This window comes from Aphidius gifuensis, linkage group LG3 (assembly GCF_014905175.1).
Source record: "Aphidius gifuensis isolate YNYX2018 linkage group LG3, ASM1490517v1, whole genome shotgun sequence".
Classification (NCBI taxonomy): Eukaryota; Metazoa; Arthropoda; class Insecta; order Hymenoptera; family Braconidae; genus Aphidius; species Aphidius gifuensis.
The window spans coordinates 23,136,772-23,164,713 of record NC_057790.1 but is presented as its reverse complement, the minus strand read 5'-3'; the positions used below and the strand labels follow the sequence as shown (position 1 = coordinate 23,164,713).

General features: G+C 28.0%; 9 protein-coding genes across 16 annotated transcripts; 3 read left to right on the top strand and 6 right to left on the bottom strand.

Annotated features, from left to right (window-relative positions):
* Positions 1-1,848: 1,848 nt before the first annotated feature.
* Positions 1,849-3,814, bottom strand: LOC122852971 (3-ketoacyl-CoA thiolase, mitochondrial). Its single transcript, XM_044153137.1, has 8 exons — positions 3,633-3,814; positions 3,340-3,506; positions 3,146-3,277; positions 2,809-3,073; positions 2,563-2,738; positions 2,297-2,497; positions 2,049-2,203; positions 1,849-1,952 (listed from the first exon to the last, which is right to left on the bottom strand). The coding sequence occupies exons 1-8, from the start codon at positions 3,649-3,651 to the stop codon at positions 1,871-1,873; spliced, it is 1,197 nt and encodes a 398-aa protein (XP_044009072.1). The 5' UTR covers positions 3,652-3,814; the 3' UTR covers positions 1,849-1,870.
* Positions 3,815-4,284: 470 nt separating this feature from the next.
* Positions 4,285-12,938, bottom strand: LOC122852945 (E3 SUMO-protein ligase RanBP2-like). The gene is made up of 3 exons (XM_044153090.1): positions 12,762-12,938; positions 4,521-12,494; positions 4,285-4,433 (listed from the first exon to the last, which is right to left on the bottom strand). The coding sequence occupies exons 1-3, from the start codon at positions 12,831-12,833 to the stop codon at positions 4,383-4,385; spliced, it is 8,097 nt and encodes a 2,698-aa protein (XP_044009025.1). The 5' UTR covers positions 12,834-12,938; the 3' UTR covers positions 4,285-4,382.
* A 462-nt stretch (positions 12,939-13,400) lies between these two features.
* Positions 13,401-14,473, top strand: LOC122852984 (RNA pseudouridylate synthase domain-containing protein 1-like). Its single transcript, XM_044153150.1, has 3 exons — positions 13,401-13,626; positions 13,730-14,250; positions 14,326-14,473. Exons 1-3 carry the CDS (start codon positions 13,525-13,527, stop codon positions 14,471-14,473), a joined length of 771 nt encoding a protein of 256 aa, XP_044009085.1. The 5' UTR covers positions 13,401-13,524.
* A 17-nt stretch (positions 14,474-14,490) lies between these two features.
* Positions 14,491-15,577, bottom strand: LOC122852980 (DNA repair protein XRCC3-like). Of its 2 annotated transcripts, none has more exons than XM_044153148.1 (4): positions 15,294-15,577; positions 15,093-15,223; positions 14,787-15,005; positions 14,491-14,715 (listed from the first exon to the last, which is right to left on the bottom strand). In XM_044153148.1, exons 1-4 carry the CDS (start codon positions 15,499-15,501, stop codon positions 14,491-14,493), a joined length of 783 nt encoding a protein of 260 aa, XP_044009083.1. In that variant the 5' UTR covers positions 15,502-15,577. The 2 variants fall into 2 exon arrangements, with proteins under 2 accessions (XP_044009083.1, XP_044009084.1); XM_044153149.1 differs by having other exon boundaries at positions 14,811-15,005.
* Positions 15,578-15,759: 182 nt separating this feature from the next.
* Positions 15,760-17,706, bottom strand: LOC122852985 (multiple coagulation factor deficiency protein 2 homolog). 5 transcript variants are annotated; one of them, XM_044153151.1, is made up of 6 exons: positions 17,396-17,696; positions 17,107-17,222; positions 16,782-16,910; positions 16,573-16,721; positions 16,343-16,494; positions 15,760-16,268 (listed from the first exon to the last, which is right to left on the bottom strand). In XM_044153151.1, exons 2-6 carry the CDS (start codon positions 17,209-17,211, stop codon positions 16,060-16,062), a joined length of 744 nt encoding a protein of 247 aa, XP_044009086.1. In that variant the 5' UTR covers positions 17,212-17,222; positions 17,396-17,696; the 3' UTR covers positions 15,760-16,059. The 5 variants fall into 5 exon arrangements, with proteins under 5 accessions (XP_044009086.1, XP_044009087.1, XP_044009091.1 ...); XM_044153152.1 differs by having other exon boundaries at positions 15,857-16,268; positions 17,107-17,218; positions 17,396-17,706; XM_044153153.1 differs by having other exon boundaries at positions 15,861-16,268; positions 16,785-16,910; positions 17,396-17,701.
* A 479-nt stretch (positions 17,707-18,185) lies between these two features.
* Positions 18,186-20,319, top strand: LOC122852966 (uncharacterized protein C19orf47 homolog). The gene is made up of 3 exons (XM_044153128.1): positions 18,186-18,376; positions 18,593-19,798; positions 19,874-20,319. Exons 1-3 carry the CDS (start codon positions 18,358-18,360, stop codon positions 20,014-20,016), a joined length of 1,368 nt encoding a protein of 455 aa, XP_044009063.1. The 5' UTR covers positions 18,186-18,357; the 3' UTR covers positions 20,017-20,319.
* An 861-nt stretch (positions 20,320-21,180) lies between these two features.
* Positions 21,181-22,838, bottom strand: LOC122852986 (probable basic-leucine zipper transcription factor E). Of its 2 annotated transcripts, XM_044153157.1 has the most exons (4): positions 22,728-22,838; positions 21,756-22,642; positions 21,480-21,683; positions 21,181-21,238 (listed from the first exon to the last, which is right to left on the bottom strand). In XM_044153157.1, exons 2-4 carry the CDS (start codon positions 22,255-22,257, stop codon positions 21,201-21,203), a joined length of 744 nt encoding a protein of 247 aa, XP_044009092.1. In that variant the 5' UTR covers positions 22,258-22,642; positions 22,728-22,838; the 3' UTR covers positions 21,181-21,200. The 2 variants fall into 2 exon arrangements, with proteins under 2 accessions (XP_044009092.1, XP_044009093.1); XM_044153158.1 differs by lacking the exon at positions 22,728-22,838 and having other exon boundaries at positions 21,480-21,662; positions 21,756-22,624.
* Positions 22,839-22,904: 66 nt separating this feature from the next.
* Positions 22,905-25,022, top strand: LOC122852973 (TBC1 domain family member whacked). 2 transcript variants are annotated; one of them, XM_044153138.1, is made up of 5 exons: positions 22,905-23,593; positions 23,657-23,829; positions 23,896-24,463; positions 24,553-24,822; positions 24,909-25,022. In XM_044153138.1, exons 2-5 carry the CDS (start codon positions 23,675-23,677, stop codon positions 25,014-25,016), a joined length of 1,101 nt encoding a protein of 366 aa, XP_044009073.1. In that variant the 5' UTR covers positions 22,905-23,593; positions 23,657-23,674; the 3' UTR covers positions 25,017-25,022. The 2 variants fall into 2 exon arrangements, with proteins under 2 accessions (XP_044009073.1, XP_044009074.1); XM_044153139.1 differs by having other exon boundaries at positions 22,996-23,597.
* Positions 24,937-27,540, bottom strand: LOC122852960 (BRCA1-associated protein). The gene is made up of 2 exons (XM_044153114.1): positions 27,304-27,540; positions 24,937-27,235 (listed from the first exon to the last, which is right to left on the bottom strand). The coding sequence occupies exons 1-2, from the start codon at positions 27,377-27,379 to the stop codon at positions 25,611-25,613; spliced, it is 1,701 nt and encodes a 566-aa protein (XP_044009049.1). The 5' UTR covers positions 27,380-27,540; the 3' UTR covers positions 24,937-25,610.
* Positions 27,541-27,942: the final 402 nt, after the last annotated feature.

The window sequence follows — 27,942 nt, the reverse complement described above, 5'->3', positions numbered from 1 at the left end:
CCGACCAAGGCGTTTCGGAGAAAATTTGTAAAAAATTTCTCCGCGTAAAATTTTTTTTTTCACATGTTTCTCCGCGTATTCTTATCATAGAAAAATATTTCCGAATGTTTTTTCACCCAAGTCGATTTGGAGAAAATTTGAAAAAAAAATTTTGATACCTTTCTCCACTCATTTCTCCGCATGGGTCAATTTTGGGAGAAATTCAAGAAAAATCGCGGAGAAATATTTTCACCAGAGCGTATACCGTTAATAAATCAAAATGCAGAATACAACAGAGGTTTTATGAGGCCAATTGAAATACCAAATATTGCTAACATCATAAGTCGTTTCGTAAGTGGTGATTATGAGAGAATCCTACCTCTGATTAAATTTTTATACGAGTTCGGTGTCAGCATAATTAGCACCAACGTAGATCTAGCGATACAACGACGACAACAACAACAGCCACTACAACAACATCGTCTACAGCTGCATCGTCAACAATTAGAGGGAACTTTTGATGCAGCAATTTAAACAACGACAAGAAGTGGAACAGCAAAGACGAAGAATCGAGTATCAATTGCAACAACTTTGAGCTTCGACTTCAACAACAACAACTTGAGAATACTCATCAAGCTGAGCAAGAGAGACTGAATCGTCAACACCATGATTAGGAAGTATGGTCCATACAAATCGGTAAATAATTTCGCAGTACCGTTAATGCAACGCAGCTGCATCGTCAACAAGTTGAAAAGCTTTTGATGCAGCAAAACGAACAACGGCAAGAAGTGGAACAGCGAAGACAAACAATTGAGCACAAATTACAAAGACTTAGACAACAACTTGCTTGTTGCAGCTGCATCGTCAACAAGTTGAAGAGCTTTTGATGCAGCAAAACGAACAACGACAAGAAGTGGAACAGCGAAGACAAACAATTGAGCAGCAATTACGAAGACTTAAACAACAACAACAACTTGCTAATACTCATCAAGTGGAGCAAGAAAGGCTCAATCGTCAACACCATGATTGGGAAATATGCTTCATACAAACAGTAAATGATTTTGCAGTACCGTTAATAAATCAACGTGACCAATACAACAGAGGTTTTATGATTCCAAATGACATGCCAGATATTGATACCATCGTAAATAGTTACGTAAATGGTGATTATGCAAAACTACCTTTGGAGCAATTCTTGTATGAGTTTGGTGCCAGCATAATTGTCACCAACGTGGATCTGACGATACAACCCCTGGTGGAAATAATTTCTCCGAAAAAACTCCGTAAAATTTTGGAAAGCTCCGTATCGCTCCGGAATTGGCCCATTAAAATTCCAGACAGCTCCGGATTACTCCGTAATTTTTTCGAAGTGAGCCAATTCCGGAGAAATATTTCCACCAGGGACAATAACAACAACAAGTTCAACATGTTCAACAACAATATAAAAATGAATATTCAGTACTCTGGTAGAATATTTCTCCAACTTTTTCCAACTTTCTCCGCCTTTTTTCCAACTTTCTCCACCTTTTTACGAAAATGACCAATGGTTGGAAAAAAGTTTGAGTAAATTTCAGGTTGGAGAAATCGCGGAAAAAAGTTGGAGAAAAGTCGGAGAAATATTTCTACCAGGGTAATTATTTGATTTTAATTTTATATTTTTAATGATAAGAGATTGTATAAAAAATATAATTGTCAATCGTCGAATCTTGAATTTACGGTCAAAGTTCATTAAACAATATTCAAAAGAAAAAATAATAATAATTGACCTTGTTAACCGTATTGTAGAACGCAAATAATTTATATCAATAAATAAATAAATTCATTGATTTTATTTTAGCAAATGGAAAGATATAGATAATTTTTTTTTTAAACAAAATATAGATATTTAATTTTACAGAGCTTCAATGAGAAGAGCAATACCTTGGCCTCCTCCAATACAAGCAGATCCAATTGCGAATTTTCCATTTCTTCGTCTGTTAAAAAAAAAAAAAAAAACAACAGAAATTGTATTATTATTTTTATTATATTAATGATAATCATAAATGAGCCATTGATAAAATAATAATTACCTAAGTTCATGAATAAGATGAGCTGTTATTCTTGTTCCAGATGCACCAAGTGGATGACCAAGTGCAATTGCACCACCATTAACATTTAATTTATTAATATCAAGATTTAAATCTTTAGCACAAGCCAATGTTTGAGCACCAAATGCTTCATTAATCTTAAAAATATAAAAAACAAATAATTTATTATAAAAATGTAAAGAAATTGTTTTAAATTAAAATAAACAATGAAAATTAATTTAATTATTTACCTCAACAAGATCAATGTCATTGAGTGTTTTTCCAGTGACTTTTAATAGATTTTTAATAGCTGGTGCAGGTCCAATTCCCATGATGCTTGGATCTACTCCAATAGTTGCATATCCAACAAGTCTAGCAATTGGTTTAACTCCAGTTTTTTTAACAGCATCTTCTCCAGCAAGTATCACTGCAGCTGCTCCATCACAAATACCCTGAAATTAAATGTAAATCAATACAAATATTTATATATTTTTTTTATTATTTTATTTAAACTTACAGACGCACTTCCAGCAGTAACAAGACCATTCTTTTGAAATATTGATGGTAATTTTTGGAGATCTTCAATTTTAGTTTGTGGTCTTGGATGTTCATCAACAGCTACATCAATTTGTTGTTTTTTAACTTTAATTGAAACTGGTGCCATTTCTTCTTTAAAATATCCGGCATCATTGGCTGTATAAAAATATTAAATATTAAGGTTTGTTACATGGAAAAAAATTTATAATAACAACATTAAATTTACCAGCTTTCCAGAGAGTTTGACTTCTCAATGAAAATTTATCTACTTCTTCTCTGGTGATGCCATATTTGGCACCAAGCTTTTCAGCAGTCATGCCCATTGGTAAATTACAATGAGAGTCAGCTAATCCAACCCAAAGAGCATCCTCAAATTTATATTCTTGTCCAAGTGCTGTACCAAAACGTACATTTCTAACAACAAAAGGAGTTTGACTCATATTTTCAGCACCACCAGCTAGTACAATCTCTGATTCTCCAACAGCAATACTCTAAATAAATTTATAACTTTATTAGTTTCGAGAAAATCCAATTTGAAAATGGAGAAAATTTTTTTTCTCTACCTGAGCTCCATTGACAATTGATTGGAATCCAGATCCACATAATCTGTTTACTCCAAGAGCTGGTTTATCAAGTGGTATTCCAGATTTTAAAAGTACATGTCTTGGCAAAAATGCTCCATCAGATGAAGACAACTAAGAAATATTTAATAATTGTAAATTATATTTATTTTTAACATTATTTATTTTTTATTTACCGATAAGACATTTCCAAAAACAACATGATCAATTTGATCAGGTTTTAAACCAGCTGATTGCATAGCACTTGTTGCTGCAACAATTGATAAATCCGTTGCTGTTTTATTTACAAACATACCACCCATTTTTCCAAATGGTGTTCTTTTTGCTGACACAAAAAAAATACCTGAAAAACAATCAACGTTGACATATATTTAGAAATCATAAATAACAATTTTTCAATAATAAAAAATATTGATTTTTATCATTGAATGATTTAAGATAACAATGATTTTTATTTTATAAATATTACCTTTTGTTGCAACAGACATTTTCAAGGAATTTGTTTAACTAAAAATTAGAAATTTATTAAATTTAGGAGACAGCTGATTGTCAAGGTTCAAACAGGTTTTAGAATTTAATTCAACAAAATAAACTGACAACAGTAGAGCCTGACACACACTACTTGCATCAACCAACACAAGCAATAATTTTGTCCTATATTTACAGAGTTAAAAATTGTACAATCAAGAGGAAGGGATAAATGGACTTTGTACCTGAATGACGATGCTGATGATGCTTCATGGACTTTGTAGCAAATCAACATTTAGAAATATATAAATGCAATTTATATTTTGCATATTCAACAATAAATTAAAAGATAAATAAAAATTAAAAATATAAAATAGACAATTAATTGGCAATGTATTTATTTTTTACTTAATTTTAATAATCACACTGCCGGCAGGAATAATCTCCACCACTTTTATTACAATTGCGAAAAAAAAAAAAAAAATATTCATTTTAATAAAAAATAACAATCAAATTGTGAAAAAGAAAAAAAAAATGATTTTGATAATTAATTATCGCATTAAAATTAATAAAATAAACTTAATTGATTTACTTTTGTTTGTGTTTAAGAAAAAAAAAAGTTCTAAGTACTAAAGTATGTTTTTTTTTTTTTGTTTTTTTTTTTTCTTAATCATGTTTTTACTAAAGTAATTCATAAAAATTATCTAATTAAATTTCACTGATTGATTTATGGGCCTAGTTAACATGAAGATTAGTAATACATGTCCTCACTGACTTTGGAAAAACCAGATTCTTCAACATTCTGAAACACAAAATGAATGAAAAAAAATTAATATTCATAAATTATATTTAATTAAATTATTATTGTTTTAGAATAAATGATACTTACATCTCGAACATTATTATAAAATTCAACTGCATCAGATTCAACTTGAAATTCAAGTTTCATAGTTCTTCTGATAGGTATTTCAAAGAACTCATCATATGCTGTCCACGTACAGCAATTACCATCAAGTTCAACTTCAAGTTGCCATACAGTGACAACTGAACACAATATTTCTCCATGGTCATTTTCAAAAACAATTCTTGATGCAAATACCTCAGAATCATAATATATTTTGACAATTCCATTTTGACAAACTGGTACAAATTCATTTTCTTCCAAAGTCAAGAGATTGGCTACTTTAAAAAATGAATATGACACTTCATCGTCATCATCATCACCTTCATCACCCTCATCAGTATCCTCATTATTATGACCACCATCATCATCAACATCATCAACATCATCATCCTCCTCCTCATCATCTTCTTCTTCTCCTTCATGATTTTGATGACTATCATTTTTTGGTCTTGTACATAAATCTTCAATAGCACGATCAACAACATCTTTAAAATTCATTGCAAGTTCTGGATTTTTAAATCTAACAGCAAGTTTTTCAACAGATGGTGTATCTTCAGCATAATTTGTACCACCCCATACCCAAGCACGATCTGATGTTTGAAGTGGCTGAAGATCAAAATCTGATGTTAATGCCATATTACATACAACTTTATAAACTTGTTCACGTCTTAACAACAAACGATATCTTCCTTGTTCAACATGATGAAGAATTTTCATATCACCAACACCACGTTCTTTCCATTCTTTTGTTTCTGTTTCATATCTATATAATTTAGCACGTTGACAAAATAATGCTTCTTCATCTTCTTCACCAGTTTTAACTTCAATTGCATCTGGTAATGGTATTATTGGCTCATAATGTGGATCATATTCACCATCTTGTCCATCATCATTTTCTTCATCTGCATCTTTATCATTATCTTCATTTTTTTGTGGTGTTTTTTTAGTTGATGATTGTGGTGTTTTTGATCCAAATACTGATTGTCCAGCTCCAGCAAATGAAAAATTTGGGTTAGTTGTAAAACCAGCTGGTTTTGATGTACCAGCAGCAAGTGCTTCAAATGTAACAGTATTCTCAGCTGTTTTTAAAAATGATGGTACTGTTGTTTCTTTTTTTTCATCAGTTGTTGATGTTAATGGCTGTTTACCACCGAATATTGAAGTTGTTGATGGTGTTGTTGTTGCTAAACCTCCAAATGAAAAATTACTACCGAATGATGATGTATTACCAAAAACTGGTGGTGTTGATGTTGTTTCATTATTATTTGTTGTATTAGCACTAAATAAATTATTGCCATTTGAAAATAGCGTAGATGTAGATGAATCTTTGGCAGCTGATCCAAATATATTTTCAGATGTTTTATTGCTTGTTTCTGAATTTTTAGTCATACCAAAAGCTGTTGCAAATGTTGGTGCTCCTCCAAAAAGTGGCATAGCTGTTGTTGTTGTTGTTGATGATGCTTCTGATGTTTTAACTGGTGTTGCACCACCAAATATATTTGTTGATCCAACTGATGCAAAAGTTGGGAGTGATTGTTGACCAAAAATACTTGATTTCTCTCCAAATACATTTTTTCCAAATGGTGAATCAGTTTGTGGTGCTGTAGTTGGACTGCATATACTTGGAGTACCTCCAAATAAATTTCTAACAACACTGTCATTATTATTATTATTTTTCGTACCACCAAATGAAAAACCTGATTTTATATCTTGTGGATGATTAATAATTGAAGCAAGAGTTCCATGTTTTAGTTGTTTTGTTTCTGTTGGTTGAATAGGTGATTTTTGGAACGAGAAAATATTCGAATTTGTTGTGGTTGTTGTTGTTGTTGCTGCTGCAGTTGTTGTTGTTGTAGCTGAAAATTGTGTTTTTGTTGGTGGAGTTAATTTTGGTGGATCTAATTTGATAACTTGTGATGGTGTTTTTGAAGTTGTTCCTTTATTTTTTTTATCATCAAAAAGTGAAACATCTGATTCTTGGCAACCTCGACAACCTTTACAATCATCTTTTTGTTTGTATGAATAGAAATTTTCTGGTAATTTAAGTTTTAATGCTGCATTTTTTTCTTCATCAGTAACACTTAATTCAAATAATACTTGAATATCTTGTGGTGATGCTGTTGATGCTGATGATGGTGTTTCATTAATATCGATAGCTGCAATTGCATTGTCAATTGCTTTTTTAAATAATTCAGCAATTTCAGAATTTTTAAAACGACATGCAAGACTAACATGTTCAATTTCTCCTTCACTAAAATCACTTGCTTTCCATAACCATGTTTTTTCATCTTTTGATGTTATTTCTAAATCACGTGGGACATATTGATTCAAGCACAATTTTAATGTACGATCTCTTCTCATAACAAGTCTCAATTTTTTAGTAACTGTATGTCTTAAAATTTTAATATCACCAAGACCACGTTCTTTCCATTCTTTTGTATTTGAATCATATCTAAATAATTTTGAACGATGTGTATAAAGTACCTCTTCATCTTCTTCACCAGTTTTAACATCAATTTTATCTGGAAGTGGTATTACTGGTGCAAAATAAATATCTTCACTTTCAACAACTTCATCATCACTTGCATCATCACCACCACCACCACCAGATGATTTAACTGGTGATTTTGATGCTAAATGAAATTCAAATGATTTACCAGGTGATCCAAATGAAAATGGTGATTTTGATGGTAAATTTTTAGCTTCTTGATTACTAAAATTAAAATCAGTTGAAGGTGGTTTTGTTGAAAAACCTTCAAAACTTTTTGATTCACCAATTTTGTTTTTATCATCAATAACTGGTGCTTTAAAATTAAAACTTGATGTTTCTTTATTAGCTGGTATGCCAAATGAAAAAGCTGGTGTTGCTCCAACACTTGTTTCACTTTTATTTTTAAATATATCATTAAAAAGAGGTTTAGCAGTTGAAAGTGTATTTTGATTGGTTTGTACTGCTGCTGGTATTCCAAATGTAAATGGTGTAGAAGCTATGACACTTGATTTGTTTGTTGTATCATTTGCCGATGCTGCTGGAGCATTTGGTGATGGACCTTCACAAGCAAGACACTTAACACTTGATGATTTATTTCTTGTGTAACAACTTTTACATTCCCATGAGCCAACTTCTGGCTTAAACATCTCTGATAATGATGGTTTACCTGTTGTTGTTGTTGTTGTTGGTGGTGGTGGTGCTGCTGATGTTATTTTTGCATTTTGTATTGGTGCTTCTTTGACAATTGGAGCTGGTGCATTTGGTGATGGTCCTTCACAAGCAAGACATTTAACATTTGATGACGTATTTCTTGTATAACAACTTTTACATTCCCATGAACCTACTTCAGGTTTAAACATCTCTGCCAATGACGGCTTGCTTGCTACTGCTGTTGCTGTTGTTTTTGTATTTTGTATTACTGACTTTTGATTGAATGAAAAGTCAACAGGTGCAGCTGGTGAATCAGTTGTTTTTGTAAATGAAAAACCAGAAAATGGACTTGGTTTTGCTGTTTCTTCATTTTTTTTAGTATCAACTGATGTTTTTTGTTGAATAATTGGTGTTGTGCTGAATGAAAATCCACCAAGAACAACAGATGATGATGATGAAGTTGTGACTGGTGTAGCTGTTGTTGTTTGAGTTGATGTAACTGGTGGTTGACTTTTTTTAACTGGTTTAACTGGACTCAATGGTAATGATGCTTTTGCTTTGTCAAAATGTTCTTTAAATGATTGTGCTTCTGCTGGTAATTTAAATCTAATAGCAAGTGTTTCAAGTTTAACTTCTTGATCAGCAAAATCATTAGCAGCCCATGTCCATGCTCTATCTGAATTCATCATTGGACTCAACTCCATGTCTGCTGTTAAAAAGTGATTGGCACATATCTTCAATACTTGTTCTCTTCTCATGAGTAATCTCACTTTGCCTTCTGTATTTTTTAATAATTTAACATTACCAACACCTCGATCTTTCCATTCTTTATCAGAGTATCTGAATAATTTTGCTCTTGCACAGTATAACTCTTCTTCATCTTCTTCACCAGTTGTAACAGTAATTTCATCTGGTAAAGGAATAATTGGCTTGAAATCTGGTATTGGATCATGTTCAACTTCAGCTGCATCAGTTGATGAATTATGTGAACCCGTTGATAACAAACTAACATTATGTTTTGATTTTTCAGCACCAGCAGCAATTGTATTTGTTATTGTTGCTGATAATGGTGGATGAATAACTGTTGTTGGTATTATTGCATGTGATGGCATTGTCATTTGATAAGTATGTGGAATGTTTTCAACAGTATTATTTAATGAATAATTATTTTGTTGCATATTAATACTATTACCACTGTTAATATGTTGTGGTGGTATTGTAACACTCATTGTTGGTTGAACAGGTGGTACTGTTGTAGGAACTGTATCTGATTTAGTAATGACAACATTAACAGGTGGTGCTTTATTAACTAAAGGATTTTTTTGTAATATTTGACCAAGTATACTTGAGCGTGGTGTTTGTTGCTGTTGTTGTACTTGTTGCTGTTGTTGAATTTGTTGTTGTTGTTGTTGTATTTGTATTTGTTGTAATTGTTGCTGTTGTTGTTGCGGTGGTGGTGGTGGTGGAGTTGATGTTATTGAAGTATCAGACATTCCTTGTCGTGTTAAATCAATCATCTGTTGCATTTGTGCCAAAGCAACATTTTGTGGTAAATGTGTTTCTTGTGACAATGGAGCCATCATTCTTGGCATCATAAAAGAGGCTGGTGTTTGTCCAGGTAATACTTGTGGTGGTATACCACCAATTGGTGATTGATCAACAGATGGTGTACGTGAAAATACTTGTGGAGGATAAATTGGTCTTGATGGTGTACCATAAATTGTTGGTCCCATTGCTTGATTGTATGGATCATTATAATTTTGTTGAAGAAATGGTTGCATTGTATTGTAATAATCATTTGAAAGTGGATTTGCTTGTGAATAATCATGTGGTGAAAATGGAGCTCTTGGTGTAGCAAACATATTTGGAGGCATTGCTGGACTTTGCATATGAGATACAATCGGTGTTTTATATCCAAATGGTACAGGAGCATAACGTGGACGTTGTTGTTGTTGTTGTAAAGATAAATTTTGTGTATGATCTGTTAAATTATCATATACATCATCTTCAAAACCATATGAGCCAGTATCATTATTTGTATGATTAATATTTGATTGTCTTAAATCACGTTTTTGTGCTGAATCTTTTCTAAATTCATTAAATTCACGACGCAATTCTTCAAGCATGTCTTTCATATTTTTATTTGATTCAACAAGTGTTTTATTTGACTCAAGAATAATTTTATATTGCTCAACAACAGTTGAAATCATTGAATCTTTTGAATGAATTAATTGACGTATTTGTGCATCAAGTCTTTCAGGACTTGGACGAGCTTCAAAATGTACTCTTGATCTTGTTGAATCATTAAATAATCTTTCTTGTTGTGATATACGTGGTGTACTTGATTGTTTTGGTGTTGTACGTACTTTATTAACACGTGGTGTACCATGAAGAACTGAATTTGATGCATAAAAAATTGAATGTTGTTCATCACTATGAGCTGATGAATAACTTTCATCAGACGCACAATTATCATCATTATTTCTGTTGGTATGATGATTTACATAATCAGGATCAATTTTTTTTAATTCATTTTCAATTGATAATATTTTATTACCAAGTTCAGCATTTAATGGATGATTTGGATTCATTCCAGGACTTCTCAAACGATCAAGTGTTAAGTAATAACAGTTTTTAGCTTTTGTTAACATAATAATATGATCTGATCTTAATGGTGATGTAATATTATTTTTTTCATATGAAATAGATGATTCATCAGCAAGTATTTTGTATACATCACCTTGAAGACATGATGATTCTGGACATTTTAATATTTGAAGACTTGCAACAGCTTCTTCATATTTTTTTTCTTTGACCATTATTTCAGCTAATGTTAAACGACCTTCCTCAAGTGCATTGCTCAATTCTAAATTATTCATATCACCACCTTGATAATCAAATACTTTTGTTATGATGAATCTTATTGATTGATTATTTAATAATCTTTCAAGTAAAGGTATTACAGTTGACCAATATAATTCATATCGACGCTCAAGATAATTCAATGTCTCATCTGAATTTTCATTTTCACGTAATAATTTAGCACGATACTGAAATATTCTTGCTAATTGAACAATAATTGTTGGATGTAAACCATGATTACCAATACAACGTACAATTTCAAGACCAAATTGTAATTCTTGACGTAATTCACCAATATCACCACCAATATTATTACCATCTTGATTATTATACATTTTATATGCTGATAACCACCATTTTTCTTGTACAGATGTACAAAGTGTATTTGTTAAATCAGCTGGTAATGTTGGAAATCTATCGGGATTTAAAAATCCACTTTTTTTATGATCTTCAACAATAACAGATGAACATAAAATTGTTGCATTTAAAAATGCATCAATATCTAATTGACTTAGACTATCTGGTGATGCTTGATTTAAATTATGAGCAGATATTTGTAAATTTTTAAACACATGACACTGTTGATTTTTAATTGGTACTGAATTAATACTTTTAGATTGTAAATTTTGACTTTTTAATGGTTTTGGTTTATTGACAATACCAAGCCAAACATGATGATGTAATGAGGCTGGAAATACTTGTTCACTTATTTCATCATATTCAGCAAGTTCAGTAGATGATAATAATCTCATAGGTGAATTTTTAGTTGTATCATTAGCAAAATAAGATTTAGACATGATAGTTGAATATTTTTTTGATGTAAAAATACGTTGATACAAACGTTCTCTCCATGATCCAATGCAAAATTTTTCAATTTTATCAGTTAAACGTTTGACATCATTACGTATGTAATCTTGAAGTACATGAGCAGCTTGACTACAACGATATGCACCTTCACGATGCCAAATATCAACTTGTGCTTGATTTGATTGAGCTTTAATATTTGCTGATAATGGTGCAACTGTATCAATTGGTGACGAATGCATTGCTGTTAATAATAATGGAGCACAAAGTCTTCCAGCTTCAGTCCAACTGCCTTGTTCACGTTTTGTACGACGTATTATTAAACAAGCTAGATGATAATTTAACTGTGCAAACATATGACAATACATTTGTTCTGTAAATTTTGTATTATTATCAATATTGTGTTGTTTTGATTCAGTTAATGCTTGATCAAAATTTGACACAGCTTGAATAGCATCTTCAATTGATTTTGGTATTTGTATACCTTGTTCTTTTATACTCAATGCAGCATAACGTTCCAAACATGATAAATACAATATCCAAAATGACCATTTTTGTTGTTTAGTATCTTTGTATTGTGTTAATAATGCACAAAGTGTTTCATACCAAATTAAACTATCACGATGTGAAAATTTTGATTCAATATCAATTGCATGTTGAAATGCATCATCAAGACGTTTTTTTGATTGATAATATTTTATAAGTTTAACACGTAGTTCTATATCACTTGGTCTTGCTGATAATTCAGAAATAATTAATGCTTCTAAATCTTCATTTGTAACATCAGTTTTTTCACTGATTAACATACGTTCTTTGAGTCTAAATATTATTGAATGATTTGGAAATTTATCACTAGCACGTTCTGTCCAATATTTGACACTGTTAACATCAACAGAAACATCAGTATCAGTTAAAAGTTCACATACTTTAAGAACTAAATCATCTTGACGTCCTTCTAGTTCAAGTGATTGTTTATATTGAACTAATGCTTTTTGTTTTTGACCAAGAGCTTCAAATATTTCACCAAGAAGTTTATGTGCTGGTGCTGATTCACTCTTGACTTCCAAATAACTTGATACATAATGACGAGCTGAATCATAATCTTGAACTGAATAATAGAGCTTGGCTATGTTGTAACAACGAAGATTACGCTATAAAAACAAAAGAAAAAAAATACAAACAAATTAGATTATTACTCAATGCATTATTAATTAAACAATTAATTAAACAATTTTATTTTTAGAAGGACATGTGACGAATGTAATGATTTATCAACTATTAGCACATTAAAAATTTTGAGGTTACATTGAAAAAATTAAAATTTATCAACAAATTAATAATGTTTGTATACAATTGTTATGAAATATTTAAATTTGATAATAATGGGATTTATCAAGCTATTGTTTTTTCAATCTCACCTCTTTTTCATCAGTAACTTTTCTAAATTGTTCTTGGACATGACGATCCACTGCAACTTTATTCCGGAACATTTTATGCTCTTTATTTGTTGAAATTAAATATCATTTATTTAAATATTTTAAAATAAAAAAACCACTACTCCAAAATATAAAAATAATAGATAATTAATAATTATTTATCACTGTTTATTAATATATATTATAATGCTTTTATACCGCTTTCAAAAACTATTTTTTTTTTTTTTTTTTTACATGACAAACTTATTAACGGCTCTGCCCGGCATTTTGTGAGCGTTGCCCCGCGGTAATAAAATAATAATCAGAAAATAAATAAAAACCAATAAAAACAGGCTTGTCCTGGGGTTTTATAGAAAAATCTAGAATACCGATAGCTTATTATTGAATTTTAAACCAAATAAAAAATTGTTTAAATAATTATAAATCAATTAAACAACTTAAAATAAATTTTTTTTAAATAAAAAATTAAATTTTCAACGAAATATTATGTAAATTATTGTAAAATAATACATTAATTGATGGCGGGAAAATATCCAACAAATAAAAAAAGTTCCTATTGTTATTAAAAAAAAAAATGTTCCTATTATTAAATAATAATAATAAAAAAAAAAACAAACAGATAATAATAATAATTGCTGATGTGATTTTAAAATAAAAAAATTGACTTTTAGCTTTTTATTGCTTTTTATTAATAATTATCAAGTGACATTTTAATTGACAATTATTATTTATAAATAAATAAATAATGGATTCAGATTGTAGAATAAAAATTCTACATCACAGTAATGATTATCTAGTTGTTGATAAGCCATATGATATGCTTATCAACAGTGATGATGATGATAAAGTAATTATAAAATCCATTAATAATTATCTAATTAAAAAAAAAAACAAACAATCAAAGCAATTATTATAATTTATAATGTAATTAATTATTGTTATTTTTTTAGTCAACTTTGCAAACTGAAACAAGAAATTTGCTACCAAATACTGCAAACCCTGACCTACGTCATGATTTTTATTTTGTTCATCGTTTAGATTATGCTACAAGTGGAGTTATATGTTTAGCATTAAATAAATTATCAGCAAGAGCAGCATCAAATGAATTTGCTAAAAGAAGAGCTAAAAAATATTACTTGGCAATTGTACATGGACATGTTGAAGAACCAACAATGTTTATTAATAAATCAATTGGTCAAGATATAAATGAACTTGATGGTAATAAAAAAATGTGTACAGATGATGATGTTAATTGTTGCAATCCAAAACAAAGTTCTACAGCATTATTGGTTCTTGAATGGGGTCTTAGAAATGATAAACCAGCAACTAAAATTCTTTTACGACCTGGTACTGGACGTCGACATCAATTGAGAGTTCATTGTCATCATATTGGACACACAATTATTGGTGATTATACTTACAGTAATAGACAAGATTCTGAACCACATAGAACATTTCTTCATTCATTAAGGTTTGGCATTTTAAAAATATTAACAACATCAACAACAAGATTTATAATTAAAACTAATGAATTTATTATTTTCAGACTTGTTTTAAATAATAACGTTGAAAATTTGGATATTAAAACACCAGATCCATTTGTTTCAAGTAATGAATTAAACAGATGGAAACCAACAAATGTATTTACCAGTCTAGATTCAGCTTATGCAATAATTGATGAGCAATTTGATTGACAAAAATTATAAATAAATCAGGTAATGTCAGTCAAGCCTTGAACACCAGACGTTGTTATTTCAAATGACATTGTGCTACGTGGTAAATATGATGAATCACGTACATGAAAATGACGTACATCACCAAAACGACAAAGACAAAATGAATTTGTAACTTGGCTGGCCCAGGTAAGCCCTAATGTTGGCTGTAATTTTTGACAATGATCAAAGCTACCAAGTGGATTATCCATTACTGCTGATACCTAAATTTAATAATCATTATTAATTTATTTATTTATAATATTGATAGCTGTAAAATAGAGTTGCTATTTACCTGATTTAAACAAACAATACATACATTAAACAAACGTGAATATTTATGTAATGCATGACCAATTGTTCTTAAACTTTTAGCACGATTTTTTAATTTATTTTCTTCATATTCTACACGATATGCTGCTGCTATTGAATCAATTATTATTAAGCCTAATTTTCGTTTTTTATTTGATAAAAAAGTCGGAATTTTTTCAAGTATACATGTCTCTAATTCAGTCTGTAATAAAATAGTTTTATCAAATTTGACTAATAAATTTTAATTGAATTATTTTTTATTCAAAATTATTGGTTTTATTTAACTTACCACTTTTGAAACATGCTCGACAAGTATATAATCACTTGATACTTTATGACTCTTTGATATTGTTGATGTTTTAAGTAGCTCTTGCAAACGTTTTGATGGAAAAATTGACTCTGTACATATGTATATTGTGTCTGAAAAATTATAATCAAAATTAACAGCTTTTTCTTTAAAGAAATTAATTATCAAGATATTGAAACTTACATGTTGATTGATCATTTGATTTTTTTATTTGTGATGACAAGCAAAGTTGTAGTGCCAATTGAGTCTTACCACATCCAGCTTCACCATAAATTTCATTGATACCTCGCCTGGACAAACCACCACGTAATAATGCATCAATTTTATCACATCCAGTTGTTAAAAAATCATCTGAATCTCTCAAATCTTTTGCTGTTTTGTAAGAATCCATTTGACAACCTTTTTTTTTCCACTAACATCACAAAGTAAACAACAGTAAACAAATAATAATTATAATAACAACAGTTTATGTGCTCCCATCTTTTTTTTTTTTTTTTTTCCTCATAACAATCATTCATTGGTCAAACATAAACCCATCAGCCAATTATAAAAACCAACAAAAATAAATTGTTTTTTAAAAGTAATAATTGCTGAAAAAAATAATTAAAAATTAATAAATTATATTTTAAATAATAATACTAAAAAATAATAATTTTTCTTTATATTTATTTAACAAAATATTTCTTACAAAATATCAACTATTTCAGTATAAATGTAGAAGAAACAGAATTAAAAGAAAAATTTAATTTGTCCATTCAATTGATCTTGGCAAATTTATAAATCATGGACGGCAACAAAAAAAAAAAATTAAAAAAATTTAGCCATGATAAAAAAAAAAAACTAGTTAAATATATTATTGAATGATTATTGTTCTAGTGATTTTTCTAAGGTTACTTGTTTAAAAAGTATATAATAATTTTGTTTTTCTTTTGAATTTAATATACTAATATTATGGAGTTGTTGGAGCAGCAGCTTTTTGTTGGGCAAGTATAAATTCAGAATAATCAATAAAACCATCTTTGTTGTTGTCATCCATATTGAGGATTGGATCAATTAAATTAACAAGTTCTTCATCAGTAAATACTTTATCACCAACAGTTGGTGCTGGATGTCCTTGAGTATCATGATCACCACTTTGTGGAGCATTATTTCCTTGATCTAAAAAAAATATAACAATAATTTATAAAAGTTTATAATCAATTGTTTAAAATATAGCTTGATATATTTCTTACCATGCCAATGAATAAGTGATTTTATTAATTCACATCCATCAAGTTTATTATTATTATCAGCATCATGCATTTTAAAATAATGAAATTGGAGTTCTTGCTCAGTCATTTTACTGGTATCCATTGATGGAACACCAATATGTTCTCCAATATGTCTAGAAGATTAAAAAATTTAAATTAAATTAATTGTATTATTTATTTAAACAATTAGTTAATAATTAAAATTGTCTTACTCTTTTTCTGCTGCAATATTTGCAGCATTGAGAATTTGAGGTGGTCCATCATGTCCATGTCCATGACCATGACCATGACCTACATTAGGTCCTCCCTGAGGAACATTTTGTTGATGAGGTTGAACTGGCACTTGATGTGGCTGTTGAAACTATCATAATAAAATAAATATTAAATTAACAAGTCTTTCCATAATTTAGTTTATATTTACTTGTTGTTGTTGTTGTTGTTGTTGAGGTGGTGGTGGATATTGTTGTTGTTGTTGTTGTTGAGGTGGTGGTGGATGTTGTGGTTGCTGGTATGGTGGTTGTTGTTGATGCTGGGGAACATGTTGTTGTTGCTAAAAATTAATAAATCATTGAAATGAAATTAAAATATGCCAACGTGTACATATTTTTGATTGAAAAAGAAAGTCAATAATAATGTGACATATGTTTGATAAATATTAAAAGAGAGAACAACTAAATGATGTTATTTTTAAATTTTTTTATCAAATAGAAAATTATTATTATAAATAAAACTAAATTAATAAACACCTGGTAATGCTGAGGTGGAACACCAGGTGCAACTCTTTGACCTTGTCCAACAACTGACTCGTATCCAAAACACCCAATAACAAACAACCAGAATATCCAAGTCATCTTGTGACTTTCTAATAAAAAATTTTAATAATTTAATTATTTAAATATTAAGAAATAAAATTTCTATAACTTGTTGATAATTAAAATTGAAAATAACTCATCAAAATTGAATTGTTGTTTTTTAAACATAATGAATTTTAACAATTGACAACAATATTAAATTAAATATATGAAAAAAATTTACCTAAATCACTGTCAAGATATCCTGGGGTTAATTGTCATGCGATACAAAATGTCAATAACTTGGAGCTAAAATATATTAGTGCTATCTAATCAACATACAGAAGGATTTTATCCAAATTTTTTTTTAACAGGTCTTGGTTATGTTTTGGACCGGTGACGTGGATGAATGTAAATCTTCCACCACCTTTTTTTTTTTTAGGCACACAGACATGCACACACAAACAATTTCCCACCCCTTGAATAAAACATCAAATAATAATAAATAATATTTAATTGAAGAGAAAGTACTTGTTCTACACAATAAAATAATACATTTTAATTTTTATATCTCTATTTTTGAATTGTTTTTTTTTTCTTTTTATCGCCAATTGAAAACGGGTAAATCATTTGACCTGAAAATTGGAGCATTGTCCACGTGCTTTATGTCAAAAATAAAATAATAAAAACAAATGCATTTAAAATATGACAATTTAAATTGACAATTGATGTTAATTGTAAACAAAAAATTTCATTAATATAATTAGAAAAATAATTTATAAAATCAAAAAAATCAAATCGAAATTTGGATATGAAAAAATATTTCGATTTAAATAAAAAAAAATGAGAAAATTATAATTAATTATTTAAATAAATATTATAATTATTGTTTATTTATAAACAAATTTAAATAGTTCATTTTGACATTTCAAGAGGCGCTGATAAGCCAGCACACTGCACACACACTCAAAGAAATTACGCCATAACAATTTACTCAATTTCCAAAACTGTCGAAAAAGGTTATTTTTTATTTTCTATTTTACGGTTTTTTTTTTTACTGCTCATCTGATATTATAAATAGAAATAGAATATTAAATATTTCTATAGTACAAAAAAAGTAAATTATACATGATATAAAACAATAATTAAAGTGAAATATATAAATTTATTTCAAAATAAAATATAGTCAACAATCCGGCTTGTAAAATGGCAATGTCTTTATCAAGTAAGTTGTTTTTGTTTACTTATAATTAGTATATTATTAATTAAATGATAAATAAATTTTATTAAAATATTATTAAATAATTTTCTATCAATTTATTTATAAATATAAAAGCTAAAAAATATAGGTATTTAATAATTTAATAATACATTTAATATTGTGAATCTTGTTTATTTAAATTGATAAATGCTTTTTTTTAATTATTTATATTTATTACAGCATACTGGGTTAAATTTTTTACAAATGCTGGATTTCCTCATGATGTAGCAACAAAACATGCTGTTGTATTTTCAAATAATCGTATAAAACCAGATATGCTACCGGATTTGGATAAGCCAAGTTTAAAAGAAATGGGAATAACACTTATGGGTGATATGATTGCAATACTACGTTATGCTAAAAAAGTATCTGAAGAAATGACATGTGAAAGATTTTTGGTTGATACTATTGATGATACACCAATGCCAAAGATACAAAAAATAATAAAAGCTCCAATTAAAAAAAGTGTTGCATCAAAAGTATCAAATGTTACACCAATACCACCATCACAACCACTATCATCATCATCATCCTCGTCATCATCATCATTATCGTCAAAATTTATAAATGCTTCATCAATAATAAATAATGTTGCTCCAAGTAAAGGCAAAGAAGCCATGAGAATACTTGCCAATGAAGATTTATCATTGGCACAAAAAAAAAAAACAAATGTTCTTTTACAACCCAAAAGAGTTGTATCACAAGTAGTAGCACAATCAGTTAAACGAAAAATTGTTGATAAAGTACAAGAAATAAGTAGTGATAGTGATGATGAAGAATGGTCAAATAATAATATACAAAAAAAACGTATTAAATTAACATCAGATGATGATGATATAATTGTACTTAAAAATCGTGAACAATTATCAAGATTTACAATTAAAAATAATCATGATACAAATAATGATATTAAAAAAAAATCATATGATCAAAAAAAAACTGTATTTGAAAGATTAGGTGATAGTTCAGTAACAAGTACAACAAATATAAATGATTCAAATACAACATTTAATATAACTGGTCTTGGTGATGTATTTAAACGTAATAATTCAAGTGTATTTAATCGTCTTGGTGATAAAGATGCTAAAAATGAATCATCATCAAATACAAGTGTTTTAAAAAATGGTACAACCACAAGTAATGGACAACCACAAGGTATATTAAAAGCTAAAATATCAAATCTTGGTACAACAACTGTTAAAATAACATCACCAATTAATTTAAATAAAATTAAAACTGGTACAATGCATGCTGATTATGAAAAAAATAAAAAGACAATATCATCAAGTGTTAAACAACTTGTTAAAACAACCAAAGCCATTAGAATAACAACATCAAGACCACCAATAACTGTTCATGAAAATACACAAATTCATAGTAAATTAGGTAATTATTTATTTATTATTTTGTTAATAGTATTTTGTATTTTAAATTAATCAATTTGTTGCTTTGATTTTACAGCATCAGAAAGAACAAGAGGTCCATCAGTAACAGCAAAGTCTAGATTAGGATTGACTGGATCACAAAAACAGGTCACATTCAATAGAGTAGCAACAGTTGCACACATAAAAAAACCAGGTGTTTTCAGCAGACTTGGAGTGTAGAATTTCTTTCTTCAATATTCAATCGAAATAATGCAAAATAATATTTAAAAAACACTCGACTTTTTTGTTTACTAAATTATCTCTTTTCCTTATTTTCATTTGTAAATAATTAGAGATGTTTTGAATTTACAAAAATGTTATTGTAATTGCACTCTTCAATTTTTTTTAAAAAAAAAGCTTCATTTCTTTTTTTAGCTACTGAGTAATTTATCATGTGTACATACTTAAAAATACTAACAATTTTTATTTTCAATTCTTGAAATATTTTAAAGATCTTATTTAAATAATAAATAAATAAAACAATGAAATTATGTTTGTAATTGTATTATTTTTTTTTTTTTTCTTTAATTTATATTGATTGATTAATATTACAAGTATAATTGTTGTGTAACATGACTTAATAATATAAGCTAATAGCATTTTATATAACAAAATAAAATAATATAAATTAAAACTAAATGAAATTGTTATTTTCTCCTCAATGATCTGTAAATACTTACCAAATAGTAAATCAATCATAGTAAATCAATAAATTAAATTTCTTTTTTGTTGTAAATTAAAATTATAAATTATCACAGCTGTTATTTATGTTATTTATGATGAAAAAAACAAATTTAATTATTGTGACAATTAATCATTTAGCTACTTAATTATTCTTGTAGAAAATTGTTGTCGTTGTCATGCTGGATCCCATGTCGAAGACTCGAGGCTGAAACTTAAATAGCCATTGGATGAAATACTGATATTCAAAAATTGTTTTGTAATTTAAAGAAGAAAATTAATTTCATAATGACTCTAGTATAATATATATATAATCAAAAAAAAAAAAAATAGTTGAGATACCAGATTAAAAAATGTGGTGATACATTTATACTCAACCTGTTTTAAATGTTTTTTTTTTCTAAATAAATAAGATGGTTTTAATTAAATTGCTCCCTCGATAAAAGTATCTGTAATCAGTCCATAAATATAAATACAACATAAAAAATATTTAACAGCGTCAATAATATCGCTATTTTCAATTATTAAAACGAAAAATTAAAAATTAAAAATTATATTTACCATACTCAATGAAAAAGAAAAAAAAAATATATAAAAATTTTCGTTTTAATAAATGAAAAATGCGATTTAACATTTAAATATGACGCCCACCTTGTTTTTTTCTAATAAATTGCCATCAAGCATCAAGTTCGTATACGATCCAGCCACACCCAACACAAATCTGGAAAAAGTAAAATAGTATTTACAGTCATGAGGAGAATATAACTCTTAGTATCTATTTTTACAATATTTCAAATGATCTTAAGCTATAAATAATAAATTCTAATGATAGAATTTCAATGACAGAGAATTAACATAAATTATTTATAAAAAACGATTATCATCAGAGTTGATACTGTTGAGATGACAAATAGAGCAATACTCTAATGATATTTTGCCGGAATTAATGTGCAAACACACACCAGTTGAGTTGAGGTTGTCGAAGAGATTAGTAGCTTCCAAAAGACTGCCTTGATTGTTGCATGATGGAGCAAGTAATTTGTCAAAGTCGTTGTCTTCAAATCCAATATCCATGGATTCTGTTGGATAAATCATATCATCTCCTTCAAGTGGTGATAAATCAGTGTCTGAAGGATCACTTATTCCTTCAACATCGAATATATTAGCTGGAGTTAATATATAATCTTCATCAGTCTTATCAAATAATGGCAAAGTTGTGTTATCAAGTACCATATTACCTTTTGCTTCAATAAATGGTGCTGGTGTTTGTTCAGATTCAATATTATTATTATTCATGATGATATTGTTGTTGTTATTATTATTTTTACCAAGTGCTTGATTCATAGATTTAAGAAGTGATGTTATACTACTATTGTTGTTGAGAATATTTTTTAAATATGATACTTCAGCTGTTAAACGTTTAATATCAATTTTTTGTTGAGCAACAACATTATTTAATTTACGATTTTTATTCTCACTATTGGACAAATTATTTTCAAGTTTGTCAAGATATTCTTTTTTCTTTTGACGGTTAGCTCTGGCAACTGCTGCATTGTGAGATGGACATGGACGTGATGATGGTCTTCTACCTTTACGTGGTGCAATTATTTTTGATCCATCACTAGAACCATTACTGGAACCAGCACTTTCACCCAAACCATAATCATTTGATTCATCATCACTTATTGAGTTGGATGTAGATGATGCAACCGAAACGTTACGCATACGTTTGCCTGGCATGGTTATTTTTTATATTTCTTTTTGATATTTTATAGAAAATTAAACACAATTATTGTTTTTTTATTAATGTTTGTTTGTTTTTTTTTTTGTTCACTGATTGTTTAATCTTTTTTAAGATTAATTAACACTTTTAATAAAATTATTGGGGCACTAAATACTTGTTAAATATGTTGAAATATATTTTTTTTAGCTGAACACGTCTAAACCAGTCGAGACACGTTACAAAAACAAAATGGTGAAAAATGGAAAAATGAAAATGGCAAAATGGATTTACGAAGTTGTGGTAGAAGAATGCCGATTGATGCCGATCAATGCCGAATGCCAATGAAAAATTTTCTTATTTATGTATTTCGACACCAGATGCCACCGTATGTTTATACCCACTCTAGAGCAAAAAAAAAAAATAAAATTAATTTTCACGCTTTCCTAATTTATTTTAATAGATAAAAATATAATTTCAAGTTTCATACATTAGTACCATTTTATAATTTATTTTTTTAATCATTTTACAAGTTTTAAAAAAAGCATTTGAGTAAAATGTTTACGTAAAATGATCTATGACTTGTGCAGTCCGCCCGTTTTATTTTCAACACACACAAGTGCACACAAGCAACAAAAAAAAAAAATTGAAATAACAATAATAGTAATATTATTTATAAAATAATAAAAACATCAACATATTTATGTGTCACTTTTACGAAAATTTTCTATGAAAATTAAAATAAAAAACAATAAATTATCAACTGTTAAATATCATTAATAAATAAAATTTATTAATAATTAAAAATATTCAACACATGTAAATTGTTTAAATAAGATTTCAATTAAAAACAATTGAATGAAAAAGAAAAAAATATTGTGAAAAAAAAAAAAAATAATGTGGGATGTGCCCATCAGGTGAATAAACACAGACAATCCAATCGTGGTACATAGTGATATTATTATTTTCACTACTACTAAATTATAAATTTATTAAAAAAAAAAAAAAAAAAAGAGGCGTTAATTAATAGTGTATAGAAAAATAAAACCTACATATCAATACTAATTTTAAACAATTGAAAATAAAATCTAAATAAAAAAATAAAAATTACGGTGCTTGTTATCATTTGATGTCAGCAAACGGTACTTTTTTTTTTTGGTTCTCTAATTCTTGTCTAGAATTCACGTATAACCATTTAAAGTACTGACAATTGTCCTTAATTCATGATGTGTTCATTTTAAACATGGTCATGACTAATATCATGTAAATTGAATAACAATATTTAAAATATTATTATTAAATTGATCGTTTTAATTGACACAAATTCCTGAGTTGATGAATAAAATTACAAAACCAGTATGTAAGTTATTGTTGTTTTTGTTGTTATACATTATATTTGTTAATAATATTTAATTTCAGATTGTGTAGAAAGATGAAATGGCAAGTTTGGAAACAAAAGTTAATAATGAAGAGGAAAATTTCAATGGTGAATCTGAATCTGATATAAGTAGTGTTTATCAAGCTGGTTCAGTTATATCAACAATACCAGATAGACATGGTTTTCTTGGTGGTTCACAATACAGTCCAGAAAGGTAAATAAATATTCTATATTTAAATTTTATTTTTATAATAATATAATGTAAATAATATTTTATCAGAAAACCAGTAATACCACCAGAGGTAATATTAAGACGTGAAAGAAAATGGATTAAAATGTTAAACAATTGGAATGGTTTTATGGGTGGTAATTATCGTAAAGTACGTGAAAGATGTAGAAAAGGAATACCACCATCAGTTAGACTACGTGCATGGTTAAATTTATGTGGTGGTGAATATTTATTAAATAATAATACAAGATTATATGAAGAATATATTGAAAGACCTGGTGATCCAAAATACATTGATGATATTAAAAAAGATTTACATCGTCAATTTCCACATCATGAAATGTTTGTTGATGATGGACCTGGACAACAAGAGTTATTTCAAATATTAAAAGCATATTCAATATATAATCCAAAAGTTGGTTATTGTCAGGCACAAGCACCAATTGCTGCATTTTTATTAATGCATATGCCAGCTGTTCAAGCATTTTGGTGTCTTGTTGCTGTTTGTGATAAATATCTTATTGGTTATTACAGTCAAGGAATGGAGACACTTCAACGTGATGGTGATATACTTTTTGCATTATTAAAACGTGTTTCTCCAATTGCATACAAGCATTTAGTAAGTTGATTTTTATTATTATTTATAATGATAATGAATTATTGAGATTTGATTTTTGTTTTTTTTTTTTATAAATTATTTATCAACAGAAAAAACAACAAATGGAACCAATATTGTATATGACTGAATGGTTTCTTTGTGTTTATACGAGAACATTACCATGGGAAAGTATTTTACGTGTTTGGGATATGTTTTTGTGTGAAGGTGTTAAAATTATATTTAAAGTTGGTCTTGTATTATTGAAAGGATGTCTTGGACGTTCATCATTAACAAAACGTTGTCCAACAATGTATGAAACTCTTCAAGTATTGAGAAATCCACCAATTGAAATTATGGAAGAAGAAGCTTTAGTTGCTCAAGTAAAATTAATATTGAATTATTTTTTTTTTATATTTTTTCATTAGAAAAATAAATAGTTTAATTTATTTTTTCATTTTCATTGCAGATTCTTAAGTTAAATCTTAGCGAAGAAGATTTTGAATATGAACATCAAAGACAAACACAAAAACGTAAAGTTAAAGCATCAAATTCAGTCAATAATGGAGTTGATTAAAATTAATTTTCTTTTTTTTTAAATACTCCACAAAAAAAAATATATAATTAACAAAAAAAAAAATTGCCAAAATTTGTAAATCAGTCGCAGGCGTGCCTTCTCTTTAACTGATGGATCATTATTATTAAAAAATTTATTATTTATTATCAATATCATTCAAAAAAATATGAATGAATGAATGAAACTAAAATGATATGATATCTTACGCACAAAATTTCTACGTGAGTTGTATCATAAAAAAATAATCTAATCATAAAAAAAGAAAAAAAAAAAAAAATTGCACAATTTTTTTTTCTTTTGTTTTTTCTCAACATGTTGCAATATTTAATAATAATGTATTATTAAGAATAAAAAAGACAAGACTAATAATTACACTATATATATATATATTATTATTTTTCTCAACTGGTATAAATCTAGATGTCGTCTAACAACACAAACAAAAAAAAAGAAAAAGAAAAGCCAGTTGTGTATTTTTAAATTAAAAATATATTAAATAAATATTTTTGTTCGATATTATTATAACAATTAAATGATGATTAATGTAATTAATTTATTTATTGAAAAAAAAAAAAAAAAAAAAAGAAGCTAGCTTTAATGTTTTCGATGACGACGTGATCGTGTTGATGTATCATTTGACGTTGTCGATGCTTCAGGAACAATTACTGTACCACCAACAAGATCCTCTTTAAGAACTGATTTTTCAATTTGATTTTGTGCCTCCAAAAAAAACATTAAATCACGTACTTGTTCACGTAAATTATTAATTTCACGTTCTTTTGTTGTTTTAGATTCTAGCAAATCTTTTTCAAGTATTTTCAGCTTTGATTGCCAACTTGTTTGATTTAATTCTAATGATTTTCTCAATGCTTTTTCCTCTGACAATTCTTTTTGTGTTTGTCCAAGTTTAACATTTGAATGTTGTAATTTTTTTTCATGTAATTGTTTTTCTTTTGTTATTGCCATTAGTTTTTCTTGAATCATTGAATTATCTATATTTAATTGATTAAGCTTTTCTCGTAATTCACTAACTTCAGTTAATGAACGTTGTTCAATGCGACTTAAACGATCTTCAAAATATTGTCGTTGTGTTTCTAATTGTGATGTTAATAAATATGTAAATTCAAGTTGTACAGCATCAACTTTTTCATCAACAGCAGCACCATCTTCACATTTTAATGTTTCTTGTCCACCTTCAACCATTTTACCATCTTTATCTTGTAATAAACGATGAACAAAATTATCACCAACATAATCCCATACTCTATTATTACCTAATTGCATTGCATAACAATGATGTGTATCACGATAATGTTCAAATGCATGACCCTCATGATAACGTGAACATCCAATATGTCCACATATTAAACATATCCATAATGCATCATTATTTGTATCAGCAACACATTCCATACAATGACTATCACCAAGTGGTTCTGGTGTTTGTGCATAACGACATACTGGACATGATATATCACCCCATTTAACAAGACAACTTGAATGAAATGTATGATTACATAATATTGTTAATATACCATCAACACTTTCATCCATTCTTTCTAAACAAACTGGACATGATGGTAATTCTGTATGACCATTTATTGACATACCACTATCACCAATTTCAACTCTTGATACAAATACCATATGACAAACAACATCTGGCTCAAGTGAATTATATGGTGCACCATTATATGTACCATAAAATTCACTTGCTGCTGTTGATGAACGCATTGTTATTAGTGCCATATATTGATTTGGATTATTATCTCTTATTATACGAAAATGTTGTATATCTTGATGACATGCTGCTGTAAATGTTAATAAATCATGACATGTCATTGTTGCTGGAACTGATAATATACATATTGTATTACTTCTTTTAGCTGCTTGATGAATTTTAGTTAATTCATCTTCTTTATAGAGATGTAAAATTCCTTTTGTTACTTCAACAAATGGATTACCAGATATAAAATTTATTTGATCTGTTTGTGATGTTGTTGTTGTTGATGATGATGTTGCTTCAATTGTATCAATATTTGGTAATGTTTTTTCTTCAGAATTTGGTCTTGATGATGAATATGATTTACTGGAACCTGATAGTGATGATGATGATGATGATAATAGAGCAACTGGACCTTCAGTTATATTTGCATATGTTTCAACAGTTATATCGCGTGGTTCACGACAACCACGAATTTTTCTAGCTGCCATTGATTCTATTAAAATAATTATTTATCATTATTTGTTGTTTTTATTTTGTTTAATGTGTTATTTCATTACTTACCTGCTGTTTCTTCAATATCAGGATCAATTATTTCAATGCGAATAACGCAAAGTGATACCAGTATTACAGAAGACATTACACCATTACAAATATTTTACGTTAGTCATTTTTTTATATGTAAATATTCAAGCTTTGCTTCAAATTGTTTTTGTTATTTTAGTATTTATTTATAATTTCTTTGTCATTGAGAGACAATTTGCTATTTGTATGTTATTATTGTTTTTATTTTTTTTTTTGTGCTAGATAGTTCGCTTCTGATCAGTCTAGCAAGATTCTGTACATTTATTTTTATGCAATATATAGTAAGAATTAATTAGATCTTTAATAATATTCAGAACAAGAAACATAAACAGAACGTGAAAATAAATATAATATTATAAAATATTAATAATAAAATGATAAAATAATTTATAAAAACTATCTATGCATATCGAAATCAATCGAAACAATGAAATTAATTTTAGTTTTAAAAATTAAATACTCAGATAAATAGGACCGGAAAATAAGTGATAAATATTATAAAAATAAAAATAAAAAACGAAACTTTTAGTTTATCTAACTATGATTAAATTGACATTGGTTATTTTATATTTTAAAAATATTTTTATAAAGACAAAAAATGTAAAAAAAATAAAAAAC